This window comes from Hyperolius riggenbachi, chromosome 5 (genome assembly GCF_040937935.1).
Source record: "Hyperolius riggenbachi isolate aHypRig1 chromosome 5, aHypRig1.pri, whole genome shotgun sequence".
Classification (NCBI taxonomy): Eukaryota; Metazoa; Chordata; class Amphibia; order Anura; family Hyperoliidae; genus Hyperolius; species Hyperolius riggenbachi.
Window position 1 is genome coordinate 6,084,661 of NC_090650.1, and position 20,768 is coordinate 6,105,428.

Here is a 20,768-nt window from a genome sequence, read left to right on the forward strand (position 1 = left end):
TGGTCTCTAGTGAAGGGATAGGCTGCATTCTCAGTGATGTCACTGGTCTCTAGTGAATGGATAGGCTGCATTCTTAGTGATGTCACTGGTCTCTAGTGAATGGATAGGCTGCATTCTGAGTGACGCCACTGGTCTCTAGTAAATGGATAGGCTGCATCCTCAGTGACGCCACTGGCCTCTAGTAGGATTTCCGTGGCTGAATTATTCGAAAATCAGAGTGCAAAAATTGTAATTTCGCAAGATACCGCATTACCGAGACTCAAAATTTTTAGGCCAATTACAAGACTCTGAAAGATATGGAGGCTGCCATATTTATTTCCTTTTAAGCAATACCAGTTGCCTGGCAGTCCTGCTGATCCTCTGCCTCTTATACTTTTAGCCACAGCCCCTGAACAAGCATGCAGCAGATCAGGTGCTCTGACTCCTGATGAGGCGCCACAATGCTTAACGGCGCGAAACGGCTGTAGACCTCCCTTATCTGCCTGTACTTCTCTCCATTGTCTGCTGAGAATGTAATGTATGCCTTTTAAACTTTTTTCAATAAAAGCAATGTTTTAATGGGATGTGCATGGCCACTTTGCCTCCAATTTTTGACCTACTATAACTGACATAGGCCAATTGCTCTCCCAGAAGAAGTTAGCCATCCAGTGCACAGTACGTTTCTTTTTGTATTCCATAAACCATTTTTCTTGCAGAAAATTACTTCTGTGAGCAGGAAAGAGATAACAAGGGTCAATAGTTCATAGATTTTTAGCTCTGGCATACTTAAAAGAATGTTTCTTTGAGCAGAAACAATGAAACTGTAAAAACTTAAAAAGTAAATTTAAATATAAAATAAGACTGTAAGATATTGTAAAAACAAAAAGTCATTTCTAGGAGAAGGAGGATGGATGCAATAGTATATCTCATCAGTTTATTTTCACCTCGGGTGTCCTTTAGGATATTAAAAGGATTATTAGGACCACCATACTAATACGGTGTTTGACTCCCTTTCGCCTTCAGAACTGCCTTCATTCTACGTGGCATTGATACAACAAGGTGCTGAAAGCACTCTTTAGAAATGTTGGCCCATATTGATAGGATAGCATCTTGCAGGTGATGGAGATTTGTGGGATGCACATCCAGGGCACGAAGCTCCCGTTCCATCACATCCCAAAGATGCTCTATTGGGTTGAGATCTGGTGACTGTGGGGGCCATTTTAGTATAGTGACCTCATTGTCATGTTCAAGAAAGCAATTTGAAATGATTGGAGCTTTGTGACATGGTGCATTATCCGGCTGGAAGCAGCCATCAGAGGATGGGTACATGGTGGTCATGAAGGGACGGACATGGTCAGAAACAACGCTCAGGTAGCCCGTGGCATTTAAATGATGCCCAATTGGCACTAAGGGGCCTAAAGTGTGCCAAGAAAACATCCCCCACACCATTACACCACCACCAGCAGCCTGCACAGTGGTAACAAGGCATGATGGGTCCATGTTTTCATTCTGTTTACGCCAAATTCTGACTATCGAGACTCATCAGACCAGGCAACACTTTTCCACTCTTCAACTGTCCAGTTTTGGTGAGCTTGTGCAAATTGTAGCCTCTTTTTCCTATTTGTAGTGGAGATGAGTGGTACTCGGTGGGCTCTTCTGCTGTTGTAGCCCATCCGCCTCAAGGTTGTGCGTGTTGTGGCTTCACAAATGCTTTGCTGCATACCTCGGTTGTAACGAGTGGTTATTTCAGTCAATGTTGCTCTTCTATCAGCTTGAATCAGTCGGCCCATTCTCCTCTGACCTCTAGAATCACCAAGGCATTGTCTCCCACCGCACTGCCGCATACTGGATGTTTTTGCCTTTTCACACCATTCTTTGTAAACCCTAGAAATGGTTGTGCGTGAAAATCCCAGTAACTGAGCAGATTGTGAAATACTCAGACCGGCCCGTCTGGCACCAACAACCATGGCACGCTCAAAATTGCTTACATCACATTTCTTTCCTATTCTAATATTCAGTTTGGAGTTCAGGAGATTGTCTTGACCAGGACCACACCCCTAAATGCATTGAAGCAACTGCCATGTGATTGGTTGATCAGATAATTGCATTAATGAGAAATTGAACAGGTGTTCCTAATAATCCTTTAGGTGAGTGTATATGAAGCCCTTGAAATTTCCCTCTAATCTCGTCCGTTTTCCCAAAAGTTATTGATGTATAAAAACAAGGATTGGACTCCATCATTTGTCCCCTGATTACAGGCAACAGAACTACAAACTGACAGCAGCCATCTGCAATCAGAATAGTCAGGGAGGTACTGCCACCAAACGGTCTCTGCTAGGAATCATGGGAAGTGTAGTCTTGTGTTCTTCAGCCTTTATCTCTGGGAGACTCTCCCATTGGCTGTGCTGCTAATATAATGCAAAGAGGGGGAGGGAATGAGGATGATGTCATCAGGATATTCAAAAACTATTCTGTAGCACTTTATGTTTTGTAACCTTTGCAGTGACGCTGGTGAGATGGGTCAAGGATATACAGTATATGGGAAATGCACTCTGCACACTTATATTTACATTTTTCAATGGCTTCCTCTGGAACGCTGATCCGGTGAAAGTGATTGGCTGATATTTTGCTGCTGTCACCGATGGGCTGTAACAGTTTGCTGCTGACATGAAAATAGGTGATGCTACCCCAGGACTTTTATACATTCCCATGGCCGACGTGGGAAGACAAGGCTTTATCTTGGGGAGTGGTCACGTTGCCTCTGGTGGGTGTGGCAGCCACTTCCCCTCATGTTGCCTCTGGTGGGTGTGGCAGCCACTTCCCCTCATGTTGCCTCTGGTGGGTGTGGCAGCCATTTCCCCTCATGTTGCCTCTGGTGGGTGTGGCAGCCACTTCCCCTCATGTTGCCTCTGGTGGGTGTGGCAGCCACTTCCGCTCATGTTGCCTCTGGTGGGTGTGGCAGCCACTTCCCCTCATACTGCACTAGACACAATGTAATGGGGAGGCTGGTTGCCATAGGCAACAAGCACACCTCCAAGTCACTGTCATACACGAAGCCTCCTGACGCACTATAGTACATGAGCACTTATAGGAGGGGCGCCTCCCTCCGGGGCTTTTGCTATCTAGGAAAGGCTGCATTTTCTGTTTCTCTGTTGCCTTTTGAATTTCCGATTCCCATTTTTATGTTCTGTAAGCTGCAATTAAAATAAAGATGTGAAATGATCAGTTTTCTTTATTTCATGAACATTTCCTGCATTAACACAACGGATCGGGACAGCAGTGCTGCACATTATACCCGCGCTTTATCGGTACATCGAAACATACAGCCAATTAAAAGCATTCTTCACTTCTACTGTTAAAGGGGCACTACAGCAAAAACTTCGCTACTGGGATAATGCTATAACCCTAGCAGAATGTTTGTAATAGTAAGAGAAACACATATTAGGTAGCGTGTCTGGTTACAAACGCCAGCTGGATAGGATCATTTATAGCACCTCTTACAGATCCTGGCGTCATTTAGAGAGAAGCGACGTCCTTCTTTGTTCAGCAGTAACAGTATTCCTATACTATCCGTGTGTGAGATAAAAGCCCGTTCTGTAACGGCTCATACACACGTTCAACGTAATGCACAACTAACCGCACATGTTATTTACCTGTCAAATACGTACACACACACACACACACACACACACACACACCAACTAACCAACTCAATTAAATACTATGCGTGCAAGCTAAACGACAAACTTCACGTCTGCATTCAAAAACAAAATAAAGTTGTTCAAAAGACTTGTGCACACAATCCAACCTGTCTGATAGTTGGTCAGATTATTCCATCGTTTGGATATGGCAAACAACCGGTTATCAGTTGGTCATCTGGTTACTTGACAGCCGTACACACATCCAACTTATCTTCCAACAGACAAGTTTGAAAGATAGTTAGATAGAGTGTAGGCAGGTGTGTATGAGCCTTAAGGTACGTACACACTTCAGATTTTATGCCCGATTGTCGTTCAAACTGGGTGTTTAACAAATTTTTGTTTGAATGACAAGTCGTTCAGACTTCCTGTACACAAAGAGTACAAAACGCTTAAAAATGCTAATTACAGCCAATTTAAATGCTGTTTTACTGGTCAATGGACTGGACAGTACAATGGACCAGATAAAACAACTTGTTGTTTGAATGTCTATTAGTGTCAAAGTAATAGACTTTCAAACAACAAGTAATTTGTACACATGTACAGACCTAACTGTCATTTGAACAACAGTAATTCCATCGAGCGGATCAGTCAAAACTGATGCTTTCAGTCTAACGATCGAACATACGCACGTCCAACCATCGTTTAAATGACCTGTTTGAATGACAAGTTGTTAAGAAAAATCAGACACGTGTACGTACCTTTAAGGCTGGTTTGTCAGCGGCAAGTACGGTTAACTTAGGTAAATAAACAAGCAGCACACACACGGAAATAAATAGATTACAGCTGAGCAGAGGAGGAGGTCGCTTTCTAGTGACGCCAGGATTTGCTATAAATGATCCTATCCAGCTGGCATTTGTAACCAGACACTCTACCTAATATGTGTTTCTCTTACTATTACAAACATGCTACTAGGGTTGTCCCAGTAGCCAAAATTCGCTGTTCTACCCCTTTAATGTGCACATTTGGCGGCATGCAGTGCATAACTATACCGTAACTCGTTATACCACAATGCACCTGCCTCACTGACCACGTTGCATAGGTGTATTATGGATACGGAGCCGCCAAAAGGATAAAAGAATCTAAAAAGTTAAAAACATGAGGAGGCAGTGGTGGACTTGCCTCCTCCAAGCAGACACAAAAATTGCCAATGTGTTTGTCAAATACAACAAGTTTATTTACATATTCTGGGGGCCAATGCAACACGTTTTGCAGGTTCGATCCCGCTTCATCAGGCAATAACAACGGAGCAATAGCATATGTGGTCAGTAGAAGAGCCAGACACCTCTGTGTTCCCAATAACAACACAGCAATAGCATATGTGGTCAGTAGAAGAGCCAGACACCTCTGTGTTCCCAATAACAACACAGCAATAGCATATGTGGTCAGTAGAAGAGCCAGACACCTCTGTGTTCCCAATAACAACACAGCAATAGCATATGTGGTCAGTAGAAGAGCCAGGCCAACACATTGGCAATTTTTGTGTCTGCTTGAAAGAGGTAAGTCCGCCACTGCCTGCTGTTTTAAACTTTTTAGATTCTGCTATCCTTTTGGCGCCTCTGTATCCATACTACACTATATTATGTCCACCCCTGGTGGAGGGGGGTGTTACCCCCTTTTTTCACATCTACGGAGAGCGACTTCTTAACCTTCCTGGCGGTAAGCCCGAGCTGAAAAAAAAAATTTAAAAAAAAAATGGATTTCTGCCTAATTGGCAAAAAAAATTAACCGCCAGGAGGGTTAATAGTGATGAGCTCACGAGTAGTGAGCTAATCGAATCAGTGATTAAAATAAGGCTTAATTGCCTCAGGTGTGCGGCTGGGAGAGAGGGGGTTACTTACCCATAACTCCACGGTCCTCTATGCGTTACAAACGTCTTGCACACGTCCTATTGGACGCGTTGCAAGCGTCACACCGGCGCACTTCCTCCTTCAAGCCGGAAGGAGGAGGTGCGCCAGTGTAAGGATTGCAACGTGACCAATAGGACGCGTGCAAGCTCTTTGGAACACAGGGCGGGCGGCAGAATTATGGGTAAATAACCCCTTGTATCCCCACCGCACACCTGCGCCAATTAAACCTCACTTGAATCACGAGTAATCACTAGTGAGAGCGTCCGGTGAGCATCCCTGCACAGTGAGCATCCCTGCACAGCACCACATCCGGTGACCATCCCTGCACGGCACCACATCCGGTGAGCATCCCTGCACGGCGCCACATCCGGTGACCATGCCCGCACGGCGCCACATCCGGTGAGCATCCCCGCACGGCACCACATCCGGTGACCATCCCCGCACGGCGCCACATCCGGTGAGCACCCCCGCACGGCGCCACATCCGGTGAGCACCCCCGCACGGCGCCACATCCGGTGACCATGCCCGCACAGCGCCACATCCGGTGAGCATCCCCGCACGGCGCCACATCCGGTGAGCATCCCCGCACGGCACCACATCCGGTGACCATCCCCGCACGGCACGGCATCACATCCGGTGAGCACCCCCGCACGGCGCCACATCCGGTGAGCATCCCCGCACGGCGCCACATCCGGTGACCATGCCCGCACGGCACCACATCCGGTGACCATCCCTGCACGGCACGGCATCACATCCGGTGAGCCCCCCCTGCACAGCACCACATCCGGTGAGCACCCCCGCACGGCGCCACATCCGGTGAGCACCCCCGCACGGCACCACATCCGGTGAGCACCCCCGCACGGCACCACATCCGGTGAGCATCCCCGCACGGCACCACATCCGGTGACCACCCCCGCACGGCACCACATCCGGTGAGCACCCCCGCACGGCACAACATCCGGTGAGCACCCCCGCACGGCACGGCACCACATCCGGTGAGCATCCCCGCACGGCGCCACATCCGGTGAGCATCCCCGCACGGCGCCACATCCGGTGAGCATCCCCGCACGGCGCCACATCCGGTGAGCACCCCCGCACGGCGCCACATCCGGTGACCATGCCCGCACGGCGCCACATCCGGTGAGCACCCCCGCACGGCGCCACATCCGGTGAGCATCCCCGCACGGCGCCACATCCGGTGAGCATCCCCGCACGGCGCCACATCCGGTGAGCACCCCCGCACGGCGCCACATCCGGTGAGCACCCCCGCACGGCGCCACATCCGGTGAGCACCCCCGCACGGCGCCACATCCGGTGAGCATCCCCGCACGGCGCCACATCCGGTGAGCACCACCGCACGGCGCCACATCCGGTGAGCATCCCCGCACGGCGCCACATCCGGTGACCATGCCCGCACGGCGCCACATCCGGTGAGCATCCCCGCACGGCGCCACATCCGGTGACCATCCCCGCACGGCGCCACATCCGGTGAGCACCCCCGCACGGCGCCACATCCGGTGAGCACCCCCGCACGGCGCCACATCCCGTGAGCACCCCCGCACGGCGCCACATCCCGTGAGCACCCCCGCACGGCGCCACATCCGGTGAGCATCCCCGCACGGCACCACATCCGGTGAGCATCCCCGCACGGCGCCACATCCGGTGAGCATCCCCGCACGGCGCCACATCCGGTGACCATGCCCGCACGGCACCACATCCGGTGACCATCCCTGCACGGCACGGCGCCACATCCGGTGAGCCCCCCCTGCACAGCACCACATCCGGTGAGCACCCCCGCACGGCGCCACATCCGGTGAGCACCCCCGCACGGCACCACATCCGGTGAGCACCCCCGCACGGCACCACATCCGGTGAGCATCCCCCGCACGGCACCACATCCGGTGAGCACCCCCGCACGGCACCACATCCGGTGAGCATCCCCCGCACGGCACCACATCCGGTGAGCACCCCCGCACGGCACCACATCCGGTGAGCACGCACGGCACGGCACCACATCCGGTGAGCATCCCCGCACGGCGCCACATCCGGTGAGCATCCCCGCACGGCGCCACATCCGGTGAGCATCCCCGCACGGCGCCACATCCGGTGAGCATCCCTATACGGCACCACATCCGGTAAGCATCCCCGCACGGCACCACACCCGGTGACCATCCCCGCACGGCATCACATCCGGTGACCATCCCCGCACGGCATCACATCCGGTGACCATCCCCCGCACGGCATCACATCCGGTGAGCATCCCCCGCACGGCACCACATCCGGTGAGCATCCCCGCACGGCACCACATCCGGTGAGCACCCCCGCACGGCACCACATCCGGTGAGCACCCCCGCACGGCACGGCACCGCACCACATCCGGTGAGCATCCCCGCACGGCGCCACATCCGGTGAGCATCCCCGCACGGCGCCACATCCGGTGAGCATCCCCGCACGGCGCCACATCCGGTGAGCATCCCTATACGGCACCACATCCGGTGAGCATCCCCGCACGGCACCACACCCGGTGACCATCCCCGCACGGCATCACATCCGGTGAGCATCCCCGCACGGCATCACATCCGGTGAGCATCCCCGCACGGCGCCACATCCGGTGAGCATCCCCGCACGGCGCCACATCCGGTGACCATGCCCGCACGGCGCCACATCCGGTGACCATGCCCGCACGGCGCCACATCCGGTGACCATGCCCGCACGGCGCCACATCCGGTGACCATGCCCGCACGGCGCCACATCCGGTGACCATGCCCGCACGGCGCCACATCCGGTGACCATGCCCGCACGGCGCCACATCCGGTGACCATGCCCGCACGGCGCCACATCCGGTGACCATCCCTGCACGGCGCCACATCCGGTGACCATCCCTGCACGGCACCACATCCGGTGACCATAACGTTCAATAAAAAAAAATGTGTTTTCCTACTTTTTATTACCCATACAGTTATATTTTCTTTTTGTGCAAAAGTCATTTTGTCTGTCTACAAATTACAAGTTCCCAAAGTACACTGTATCTGCTTTGAAAGCTGCCATTGCATTTTCTTGCATAGCTGCTGTATTTATATATTAAAATCTATCTAGTGATTACTTCTCAGCTCAGTACAGCTCAGTTTCTGCACTTTGCTAATGTTTACTAAATGTATCTGACAAAGGAATGTAAATAAAAGATAATGTTATCACCTCTTTGAATGTGGCCAGAAGCTTTCCACTGAAGCAAGGAACTTTCCACTGAAGAACAAAGTGCTGTGTTTAACTGTTTGAATGCTGTTCTGCTATAAACATTTTTTTGTTTTTGTGGTAGTAGATGTTATGTTGTAAATCTTTTACAGTAAAGAGGAAATTCTGAGTTTTATACCACTTTAAGCAATCCAGGAAAAGTTTAAAAGATCACTTGTGGCCTCCAGTGGTGCCTTGTTTTGTAGTACTTTAGGAAAATTGGGCCTTTTGTATTTCACAAATGCTGACATAATTGCTCAAAAAGACCTGTGGATATTTTTATCCATGTTATACCTGAAGTCCATCCCCCTCTGTGTGGTGATGTCACACAATCCCCCGGCCTCCAGCCTGTCTGTGCTCTAACCACTGGCAGACAGGGGAGTCACAGCTCCACCCCCTGATGAGTCCCGGCAGTCACAGCTCCACCCTCTGTTGAGTCCCGGCAGTCACAGCTCCACCCCCTGATGAGTCCATCCTGTCCAGGGGGCGTGGCAGTCTCATTCATAGTAAATGTACTCACACAATCTCACTGCATTGGTTGAAAGTAATTTTTATTCATACAATTCAAGTATCCTCAATATTTTGTACTGTTCTTGGCAAGGTTATTTTAAGAAATAGTTTAAACTCTAAAAGCCCCCTACACCTAATTCACGTGTCCACGGTTATACTCGATTATCTGTCCAACCACCATTCTTACAAGTGACAGCTCAGCGATTCCCTACAGGAATGGACATAAGTGACGTCAGGCCGGGTTCACCACACACATCCAATCGTGAGAAGACGTGTTATTAGTTTGATCCCGTGGATTGGAGGATTGTAGTGAAGACGGTAACATGGCTACCCTTTACTGCACAACTTGATAGCAAATCACCCATCCCTCCACCAGATCATTATATAAAACATTCTACCATCAGAGTTTGGACATTACTGAATCCTTCTAGACAAATCAGAAGGAAAAACAAAACACCTTAATACGAAAGCCTTACTTTGTAACAATTAATTTGGATACATTTTGTAAAGTATCATTTGGTCAGAATTGTCATAGGAGAAATCGTTTTAAAGCTTTTTCTTTTTTTTACAGAAATTTTGTAACAATTTTTTTTACATTATTTTTAATACTAATAAACTTATTGCACCATTTTTCTCACACATCGGTAAGGGTTATAATTACAAGTGGGCTGAGTTACAGACTGGCTTCGTACCTGGGGATTCTGATTGGTCAGCTCTAAGCTCCACCCACTTGCTGCTCCTCTGGGGAGGGACTATAGAGCAGGAAGGGGATTGGCAGCTTATCAGGACTTTATTACACAGAGTGGTCACAAGGATTAAATTGTGATGATTTATTGTGCCCAAAAGCTTGTCAAGGTAAACGCTCAGCACTTTTTGAAATTATTTTTCAGAGCGATTCTAGGAATGCGCCTAGCAATTTTCTAATCATGCCTAGAGATTTTGGAGCATTTTTGGTGTAGCCTTTTTTTATTTTTTGTTACAGTAGAACTGGAACTAACAAAAATGCTTGGAAAATCGCACTGATCTAGCGCTTTTCAGAGCACTTTCCTTTACTTAACATTGAGACTAAATACCCTCAGAAATCAGCAGAAATGCTGCAGGACCCGCGTTTGCGTGAAAATCACATCGATTTGGTGTGATCCATTCCATTCAAACACTAGCCAAGCGCTTTTCGAGGCGCTAGCGTTTTTAAAAGCGCTCAGAAGAGCTCTTGGTGTGCAGCAGCCCTAAATCAGTTCTGCTGGGTTCAGGGCCGCAGTACAGAAGGCTGGAAGCAGCGGGAATCCCTATCTGTACGGTACTGAGCAGCAAGACTCCGGGTAGGACATGTAAAGCAGATCCCCAGGCTGGCTGCAAACGACTAAGTAATACTAAGGCCTAAGGCATTGCGATATGCTGGAGGTAGCCAGTGATCAGGGAATGGCATGCTAATTATTTGGCTGCTGCATCATTGATTGGTCCACTTCCAAATTGCATAAGTTTAAATAAAATTAGCAACCAGCATCCCCCCCCACGGACCGATCCATTTGTTCAACATCTTTCTCAGTTTGAAGAAGGAATTGGAAACTTTTTCTTGCATAATTAAATTGAGATCCTGGTGTATGAAATCATTATTAATTATGAAATTCATGAACTCCGCCTAACAAAGTCCCGCCCTATGCCGCTGGTTGGCTAGCTCAGGTCCCGCCTGCCACGTGTAGCCTGCACAGAATCTCCCCAGCAGCGCATGCAGGTTCACCATAACAATTTGTGCAACAACAATTCATTCTGAATTATTAAAATGTTAAGGACATCTAAACAATATAATCCCGATCATAAAGCAGCATTTTGTGCGTTCTTGAAAAAAAAAAATGTCTTGGCCTTTTCTCCTGTTAATCTACATGTAACAATTACCAACGAGAATACAATTAGTTTTCTATTAGAATGACTGTTCTGTGTGCGGCTTCCCTACAAGAGTCAGAGAAGAGACTGGCGCAGTGACAATGGCTCCACCCACCATGACATGTGACCGATATGCTGCAAGCTGCCGCCATATTGGCTGCCAACACTCCCGATAGGCTGGCCCGATAAACAGAACCAACCAATCAGGAGGATTTATCAAGAGGAGCGATGGTGAAAGCCAGAACAACCAATCAGAGCTCGTTTCATTCAGCAGATGAGATCTGATTGGCTGCGCTGATATGACACCCCATTTAGCATCCTTCTTTATGAAACAGCCTCTGAAAAACCCCATAAAGCGTAACATTAAAAGTTTACTCCAAGTTAAATCACCGCTTGCCAATAATTTTCTCTTGAAAAGAGGCCAGATCACTTAAATCTGCTATTCCTGCCCCTACACGTTCCTACGCTTGTCTTCAGTTTAAATGGCCTGCCAGAAAGTGTTTCTGCACCCCCTGCAGAGCTTAGGCAGCTAAGAATGTTCTTTCAGGCAGAGTCTATTGCTTCTCAAGGTGACTTATCTTTGGATCTGTCAGTCAAGAGATCTGTCTCTAAATGACTCATTTTCTGGCATTAGTCTGGAATGAAGACAGAGTCACAGCATTATTCAGAAGTTTTGCTGCTGAAAACTTTTTGGAGGAGAAATAAGGAAAAATAGGTATACATTCAGAATGTTATTCATACTTAATTCCTGGTCCATTCGGTAGAGCCCCCCTTTAAGTTGGCATTACTTTCACAAGCTGTATATATTAGTTCTCAGGCTGTGATTATCTCACATACAGGAAACAGCGGCCGTACGATTCACAGTGCACCAGGAGCTGCGTCCGCACAAGGGCCAGCAGCTGAGAGATCAGTAACAGATTCGTAGTAACGAAAAAAACAATATGGATATAAACAGCCTGCGTGTGCCCCTTGTAGAGACAGGAACCCCTGCCAGTATGGCCAGGGCATGCTGAGACTTGTAGTGCCAGCGGGATCAGCAGCACGGGCCAAATACTTCTGGTCAAGGTTACAGAAAACTAAGAAAGAAAGAAAGGGGGGGGGGGGGGGGGGGGAATTGCACGTAAAATAAACTCTATGGCTCTAAAAACTCCCCAGATTGTGAAATAAAAGGTGAGAGTGGAAATTACTCCTTGTAAGGAAGGATAACAGATGTAACAAGTGGCAGAGCCCAGTGGGCGGTCTCAGGGTTTCGCCATGGTGGCCAGGGAAGGCGCCGGCGCCAGGAATCGGGGAAGGTACAGTCCGAATTTGCTCTCGATTCCGGCAAAGGTGGCCACTGCCAGTTTGTAGCCTCCCACGTGGTCGGGATTAGGGGCGGGCAGCGTGATCCGCGATTTGGGGACTGGATCTGATCCGGCCGGCTTCCTGCAAAGCAAATGCAAACATAGTGGTTAGTGGTGGCGGTTTACCTGCAGCCACAATACGTGACCAACGACAGAAAGCGTGAGACTTACGTTCCACCGAAGTCCACGTAGAACCATCGCTGGAGTAACTCGTATGTCACCAGCGTCACGCCAAACTGCGGAGAGGACCTGAAGACACGGGCTGCAGAGGGGACAAGGGGTCAGTTACGCCTTGCGACACTTGCCACACACACACACACACACAATCCGATCACACAGCTGCCTCACCTGCTGCCCCTTTCCACAGCGCACGGTGCCCCTCCTCCCGCAGGATCTTGCGGAAACAGTCGATGACCCCGGAGTAGGTGGTCTGTCCAGCCCGAGCGGCCACTTGCAGTCGAGTTTTGATGACATCAGCAGGGGTCACCAGGGAGGCGGCCGGCATACCTAAACACAAAGGCACGGAATGAAACAGAGAGCACAATCCACTCATACAAAACCAAAACACCTGGTAACGGTTACGCACACACATCAAAAGAATACACAACATTTCTACACATCTCTATTCACCAACTGTATTATTGTTTTTTTTATTTTTACAATAAACTGTTTAACCACTTAAATACCAGCAGTCTCTGCCCCCTTAAGGACCAGAGACTGCTGGTACAAGAAACCGCCAGATGACGAATCGCCGCACATACAGCCATCCACGCTGGGAACCTCAGGCCACCCACTCTGCTGTCTCTAGGACGGCAGAGTCATGTGAGCTGGTCAGGAGCCGCTTTCATTGGTTCCTGACCGTGTGATCAGTGTGAGCCAATGAGAGTTGCTTGCATGGATAGACAGGGCCAGGAACCAATGAAAGCAGCTCCTGACCGGATCACATGACTCTGCCGTTATAGAGGTGGCAGGACACATGAGCTGCGACGGGGAGGTAGCGACGTGATCGGCGGGAGCAACGAGAGCGGTGAGAACGTGCGGCGGCGGTGAGATGAACTCTACGCCCTGCCAGCCAAATCAGTATCAAGACAGGGCGGAGATTTCATATAGCTTTATTCTTAAATGGTTAAATCTATCACTTGTCACCATTGAAGGTTAGAGAACACCTACCTGCCTTTTAAGCATATTTTGCAATTTTTGAGTGCCTCCTGTTACTAGTCACTTGCATTTTCAACCCAGTTGTCAGGAATTTGAATGGTTTCTACAGTATAATCTCATTGTAAACATTTAGGAATAGTTAGATAAGACCAGGTCCCGGCCAACTGCCATTATATGGGTATAATAATCCCAGATTGAAGAGAACTTTGGTTATAGTAAACCTTTTTTGGCCCATGCTGTAATCTGTATCTGGCTATAGTGGAAAGTGGGCAGGCACATATGTCATAAGCCAGATAGATTACTGGGGGAATTGCCTGCCATCTGTGACCTGCTTGTGCATGGCTGCAACGCTACAATACCATCCAGGCTACACAGACATGTGGGCAGAGAAGCACACTATCAGTACTGTACCTGCATTACCTGGTGAGGCCTATGCTGCCTGTGTAAGCTGCTGCCTGATTGCTGAGGGAATTGCTTGTGCATGGCTGCAATGCTACTGCATCATCCAGGCTGCACAGAAATAAGGACAGAGGAGCACACTATCAGTACTGTACCTGCATTACCTGGTGAGACCTATGCTTCCTGGGCAAGCTGTTGTGTGATTACTGAGGGAACTGCCTGTCATCTGTGACTTGCTTGTGCATGTCTGCAATACTACAGTATCATCCAGGCTGCACAGAAATGTGGTCAGACGAGCACACTATCAGTACTGTACCTGCATTACCTGGTGAGACCTATGCTTCCTGTGCAAGCTGTTGTGGGGTTACTGAGGAAATTGCTTGTCATCTGTGACTTGCTTGTGACTGGCTGCAATGCTACAGTATCATCCAGGCTGCACATACATGTGACAGAGGAGCACACTATCAGTACTGTACCTGCATTACCTGGTGAGACCTATGCTTCCTGTGTAAGCTGCTGCCTGATTACTGAGGGAATTGCCTGTCATCTGTGACCTGCTTGTGCATGGCTGCAATGCTACAGTACCATCCAAGCTGCACAGACATGTGGACAGAGCAGCACACTATCAGTACTGTACCTGCATCTACAGATGAGACCTATGCTTCCTATGCAAGCTACTTCCTGATTACTGAGGGAATTGCCTGTCATCTGTGACTTGCTTGTGCATGGCTGCAGTGCTACAGCATAATCCAGGCTGCGTAGACATGTGGACAGAGGAGCACACTATCAGTACTGTACCTGCATCTACTGCTGAGACCTATGCTTCCTATAAGCTGCTACCTGATTACTGAGGGAATTGCCTGTCATCTGTGACCTGCTTGTGCATGGCTGCAATGCTACAGTACCATCCAAGCTGCACAGACATGTGGACAGAGCAGCACACTATCAGTACTGTACCTGCATCTACAGATGAGACCTATGCTTCCTATGCAAGCTACTTCCTGATTACTGAGGGAATTGCCTGTCATCTGTGACTTGCTTGTGCATGGCTGCAGTGCAACAGCATAATCCAGGCTGCGTAGACATGTGGACAGAGGAGCACACTATCAGTACTGTACCTGCATCTACTGCTGAGACCTATGCTTCCTATAAGCTGCTACCTGATTACTGAGGGAATTGCCGGTCATCTGTGACTTGCTTGTGCATGGCTGCAATACTACAGCATCATCCAGGCTGCACAGAAATGTGGACAGAGGAGCACACTATCAGTACTGTACCTGCATCTACTGGTGAGACCTATGATTCCTGTGTAAGCTACTACCTGATTACTGAGGTAACTGCCTGCCATCTGTGATTTGCTTGTGCATGGCTGCAATGCTACTGCATCATCCAGGCTGCACAGAAATAAGGACAGAGGAGCACACTATCAGTACTGCACCTGCATTACCTGGTGAGACCTATGCTCCTGTGCAAGCTGTTGTGTGATTACTGAGGGAATTGCCTGTCATCTGTGACTTGCTTGTGCATGGCTGCAATGCTACAGCATCATCCAGGCTGCACAGACATGTGGTCAGAGGAGCACACTATCAGTACTGTATATCTGTACTAACTGGTGAGACCTATGCTTCCTGTGCAAGCTGTTGCATGACTATTGCATGCAAATCCCTGCATATTGAGCACTGTGCAATGTGATCTAGCTTAGATGCTGTCTGAGCTCGCTTGCTGAAGCATTGAAAAGATAAAATGACTCCCAATTATTGACTGAATTAGGATACAGTACCAGAGTATACCCTTATGTCAATTTCTGATATAGTAAACTAGCTGTCCTGGTCCCTTAGAGTTTACTACCGTATAAAGGGATTCTACTGTAATCATTTTAAAATTGGGGGAATGTATTTATTTTAGAGAAGCGATCACACTACCATCTCAAAGGCAGAGCGCCCCCCACAGGCCATTATACCGGCTGTACGTTGGGCAACCAGGAAGTGTGAGAAGCCATTTCTGTGATTTACTGACACATACATACTGACACATACATTATCTATGTACAATTCTACACAAGATTGGGCTCCCATTTCCCCTGCGTTGTCCCCTTTATTTCACTATGCAAAGCACAGTCCTGCTGATCCTCTGCCTCCTCTAGACTGAGCCCCTGAACAAGCATGCAGCAGATTAGGTGCTCTGATTGAAGTGTGATAAGATTCGCTGCATGCTTGTTTACTTCAGGGCCCCTGAACAAGCATGCAGCAGATCAGGTGCTCTGACTGAAGTCAGACTGGATTAGCTGCATGCTTGTTTCTGGTGTGTGATTTAGACACTACTACAGCCAAGGAGATCAGCAGGGAAGCCAGGCAACTGGCATTGTTTAACAGGAAATAAATATGGCAGCCTCTGTATACCTCTCACCTCGGGTCCATTTAATGGACAACTGAACTGAAAGCGATATGTTGACTGCCATATTTATTTCCTGTTAAACAATACCAGTTGACTGGCTGCCCTGTTGATCCCTTAGGTTGCAGTAGTGTCTGAATAACAGCCCTGAAACAAGCATGCACCTAATCCAGTCTCACTTCTGTCAGAGCACCAGATCTGCTGCATGCTTGTTCATGGGCTATGTCTAAAAGTATTACAGGCAGAGGATCAGCAGGGCAGTCAGGCATCTGGTATTGCTTAACAGGAAATAAATATGACCATATCCCTCTGGTGGCGGCCATATTTGGACACCTGAACTAAAAAAGATATTGGTGGCTATATGTATTTCCTTTTAAACAATACCAGTTGCCTGGCAGCCCTGCTGATCTCTTTGGCTGCAGTAGGATGTGGTTAATCTAGTTGGACTTCAGTCAGAAACACCTGGTCTGCATGTTTGTTTCATGTGTTTGATTCAGACTCTACTGCAACCAGAGAGATCAGCAGGACAGCCAGGCAATGTGCATTGTTTAAAAGGAAATAAATATGGCCACTTCCATATCCCTATCACTTTAACAGATTTTGATTGGCTAGGCAGAGTGATGTGACTGGAGCCGCTGTGCTCTGTGTAGAAGAGATCAGAGCGTCTGTACAGATGATAGATGAGAAGCGATCGTGCTGCAGTTGACCCGAGTGCGGCCACCTTGAGGAATTGGCTCACTCGCTTGTAGTAATCACAGGTTTACCTCAGTCAGTTGAGAAGCAACCAACACTTAGTGGAGTTGTTGGGAGGCGTCAGAGGTCTCCACCAGCAGCAGCAGCCAGAGCTCGCGCTTCACAGGCAGGAAATGATCTCATCATCCTCTGAGGCTTTCTGTAAAACCCCCAAATTAGAGACTAGGAGGAACATGGCCTCCACATCCGCCCCATTGTAAAAACAGAAGCCCAGAACCTGATATGAGCTGCTGGAGGGCGGCCAGTCCGGGGAGTGAGGCAGAGGAGACCATATGACAGGGAATCCGGGACCAAGCTACACAACCCAACGATGAGGCTCTCGCAGAAGCCGTCACAGCAAGCTGGTTACTCAAAACAGGGTCATTACTGCTACTCCGGGGACATCAGTGAGGGTAGGACTGCTCTCACCCCAATCTCACAGGCTGTGTATAAAACTGGCCATCGCCAGATACTCAAAAACAGCACCGATGAAGAAGGAAATGGGGCTTATTAAAGCGGGATTGTCACCATAAAAATCAAATTTCAACAGCAACTGGTCTGAGTGTATTAAGTGATAAAGATACTAATCCTGCATTCAAAACTTTTTCTACTGTTATGATTTGGAGTTATCACATACTTTAGGAGCACTGGCCCTTTAATAGTCAGTGCCAAACAGTTGCGTGCTGGGGGTTCTTTTTATCTATAATATATTCCTCCTCTTACATTAATTTTCCTGCCTAGCTGCTTATCTGAAACACGATCCCCTGCTCACTTGTGTTTACAAGCAAGGTTGAGGTGACAACTTTTTTTTTTCTTTTCTCCCCCAATCGCTAAGGACAGAAATGACAACAGGATTTAGCCTCAAACTGTGGGCAAAAGACATGGTTCCCACCAGGAACAGAATTCTCTTCATCCACTATATACAATTCACTGAAATCAAAACATGGACAGTACAATACATGTGTTATGTAAGTAGATCAAGTATTTATCTACTTATATATGTGTTTTTTACCCTGGCATAGTATGGCTAATCCTACTGCTTTAAGAAACCAGTAACTCCCCCCCCCCCCCCCCGAATCTCAAAAGAATCATAGGTCATACATCACCACCGAAAGCACCACAACCACCGCCTACAGCACCGAAAGCCTGCACGGGTGCACAACTGCACGTGAAGCCTGCATTTACACACCACAACTGCCGTCTACAACATGAAAGCCACCGCCGGTGAAAACCTGCAAACACCAGAACGACGGCCTACAATTTGAATGCCACCGCCAACCTAAGAGTGCACACAAAAGCCTGCAGGCATGCACAACACAACTGCCATGTACAGCACAACGGCACCAGCAGTGCATGTTTTGTAGAAATCCACAGAGGTGGTTCATCAGTTCTGCTGAGACACTAATGACCTCACCTGTGCATGTTTGTGGTTTTCTGCACAACAAGTACTGCTGGTGGACCTGGTGGGCAGGGTGGGGAGGCCTGCTTAGAGGCTCTCTCTAACTCAACATATTACACAGAGCTGGACAATAAACAGGGATACATGCAATGTAAACAAGGGGCGACAGACAGAAAGGTAGCACACAGTAATACAACATAGCACAAGGTTATACTTGCAAACGGTATAGGATGCGTGATCATGTGATTTACAGAGACCCAGCAAATTAAAACAGAAGGAAATTTGCAATAATTCAGCTATAAGTGAACATCTGTGGTTACCCACAATGCACCACTACTGAATATGCAAATGATCCCTTTTCAACCCTGTAAGCCAGGCTTACATCCATAACCGCTGGTGTATCGCAAGTCTATAGCCTTAAATATTGCATATTCAGTAGTGGTGCATTGTGGGTAACCACAGATGTTCACTTATAGCTGAATTATTGCAAATTTCCTTCTGGTTTAAGAATGCAGATCACACCAAGCTTTGCTTATTAGTAGGAGGGCTTTTCAGTCCCTTTTCTCCCCCTATACATTCCTAGTGGTCTGGGTCACCCCGAGCTGCTTGCTTGGTTACTCTGTTGTTCAAACAAATTAAGTTAGTCCGTGGGAAGGGTGACATTGCTGGGGTTGCAAGATCAAGGAGGACACATTAACGGGGAGAAGACCCTGCCAAAGGCTAACAATCTAAAGGGAGGGGGGGGACACATAAGGTAGGGCTGTGGAAAATGTGCTCAGCAGAGAGTTAGAGTGAGGTAGATGTGGTAGATAGGCCATTTTAAAGAAATGTGTTTTGAGGGCTTGCTTGAAGGTGTTGAAGGAAGGGGCGAGTCTGAGGGGGAGTGGAAGGGAGTTCCATAGGGTGGGGGCAGCTCTTGAGAAGTCTTATAAACGTGCATGAGAATGAGAAATGTGTGGGGAGGTCAGGCAGAGATCATTGGAGGACCGGAGGGGGCGGGCAGGTATATATCTGTGGATGAGCTCAGAAATGTAGGTTGGGCAGGTCTTGTGCACAGATTTGTAGGCGGAGATCATTGGAGGACCGGAGGGGGCGGGCAGGTATATATCTGTGGACGAGCTCAGACATGTAGGTTGGGCAGGTCTTGTGCACAGATTTGTAGGCGGAGATCATTGGAGGACCAGAGGGGACGGGCAGGTATATATCTGTGGAGGAGCTCAGACATGTAGGTTGGGCAGGTCTTGTGCACAGATTTGTAGGCGGAGATCATTGGAGGACTGGAGGGGGCAGGCAGGTATATATCTGTGGAGAAGCTCAGAAATGTAGGTTGGGCAGGTCTTGCGCACAGATTTGTAGGCGGAGATCATTGGAGGACTGGAGGGGGCAGGCAGGTATATATCTGTGGATGAGCTCAGAGATGTAGGTTGGGCAGGTCTTGTGCACAGATTTGTAGGCGGAAATCATTGGAGGACTGGAGGGGGCAGGCAGGTAAATATCTGTGGAGAAGCTCAGAAATGTAGGTCGGGCAGGTCTTGCGCACAGATTTGTAGGCAGAGATCATTGGAGGACTGGAGGGGGCAGGCAGGTATATATCTGTGGACGAGCTCAGACATGTAGGTTGGGCAGGTCTTGTGCACAGATTTGTAGGCGGAGATCATTGGAGGACCAGCGGGGGCGGGCAGGTATATATCTGTGGATGAGCTCAGAAATGTAGGTTGGGCAGGTCTTGTGCACAGATTTGTAGGCGGAGATCATTGGAGGACCAGCGGGGACGGGCAGGTATATATCTGTGGAGGAGCTCAGAAATGTAGGCTGGGCAGGTCTTGTGCACAGATTTGTAGGCGGAAATCATTGGAGGACTGGAGGGGGCAGGCAGGTAAATATCTGTGGAGAAGCTCAGAAATGTAGGTCGGGCAGGTCTTGCGCACAGATTTGTAGGCAGAGATCATTGGAGGACTGGAGGGGGCAGGCAGGTATATATCTGTAGACGAGCTCAGAAATGCAGGTTGGGCAGGTCTTGTGCACAGATTTGTAGGCGGAGATCATTGGAGGACCAGAGGGGGCGGGCAAGTATATATCTGTGGACGAGCTCAGAAATGTAGGTTGGGCAGGTCTTGTGCACAGATTTGTAGGCGGAGATCATTGGAGGACCAGAGGGGGCGGGCAGGTATATATCTGTGGACGAGCTCAGAAATGT

At 48.8% G+C, this 20,768-nt stretch overlaps 1 protein-coding gene across 2 annotated transcripts in view; it reads right to left on the reverse strand.

The window, feature by feature from the left end:
* Positions 1-9,292: 9,292 nt before the first annotated feature.
* The window catches only part of SLC25A13 (solute carrier family 25 member 13), a 184,125-nt gene continuing 172,649 nt past the window's right edge, over positions 9,293-20,768 (reverse strand). For both annotated transcript variants that reach the window (XM_068235062.1, XM_068235061.1), the window contains 3 exons: positions 12,841-12,999; positions 12,664-12,754; positions 9,293-12,574 (listed from right to left, as the gene is read on the reverse strand). In XM_068235062.1, coding sequence (XP_068091163.1) covers positions 12,391-12,574; positions 12,664-12,754; positions 12,841-12,999 — 434 coding nt within the window. In that variant the 3' untranslated portion in view covers positions 9,293-12,390. The remainder of the gene's footprint in view (positions 12,575-12,663; positions 12,755-12,840; positions 13,000-20,768) is intronic.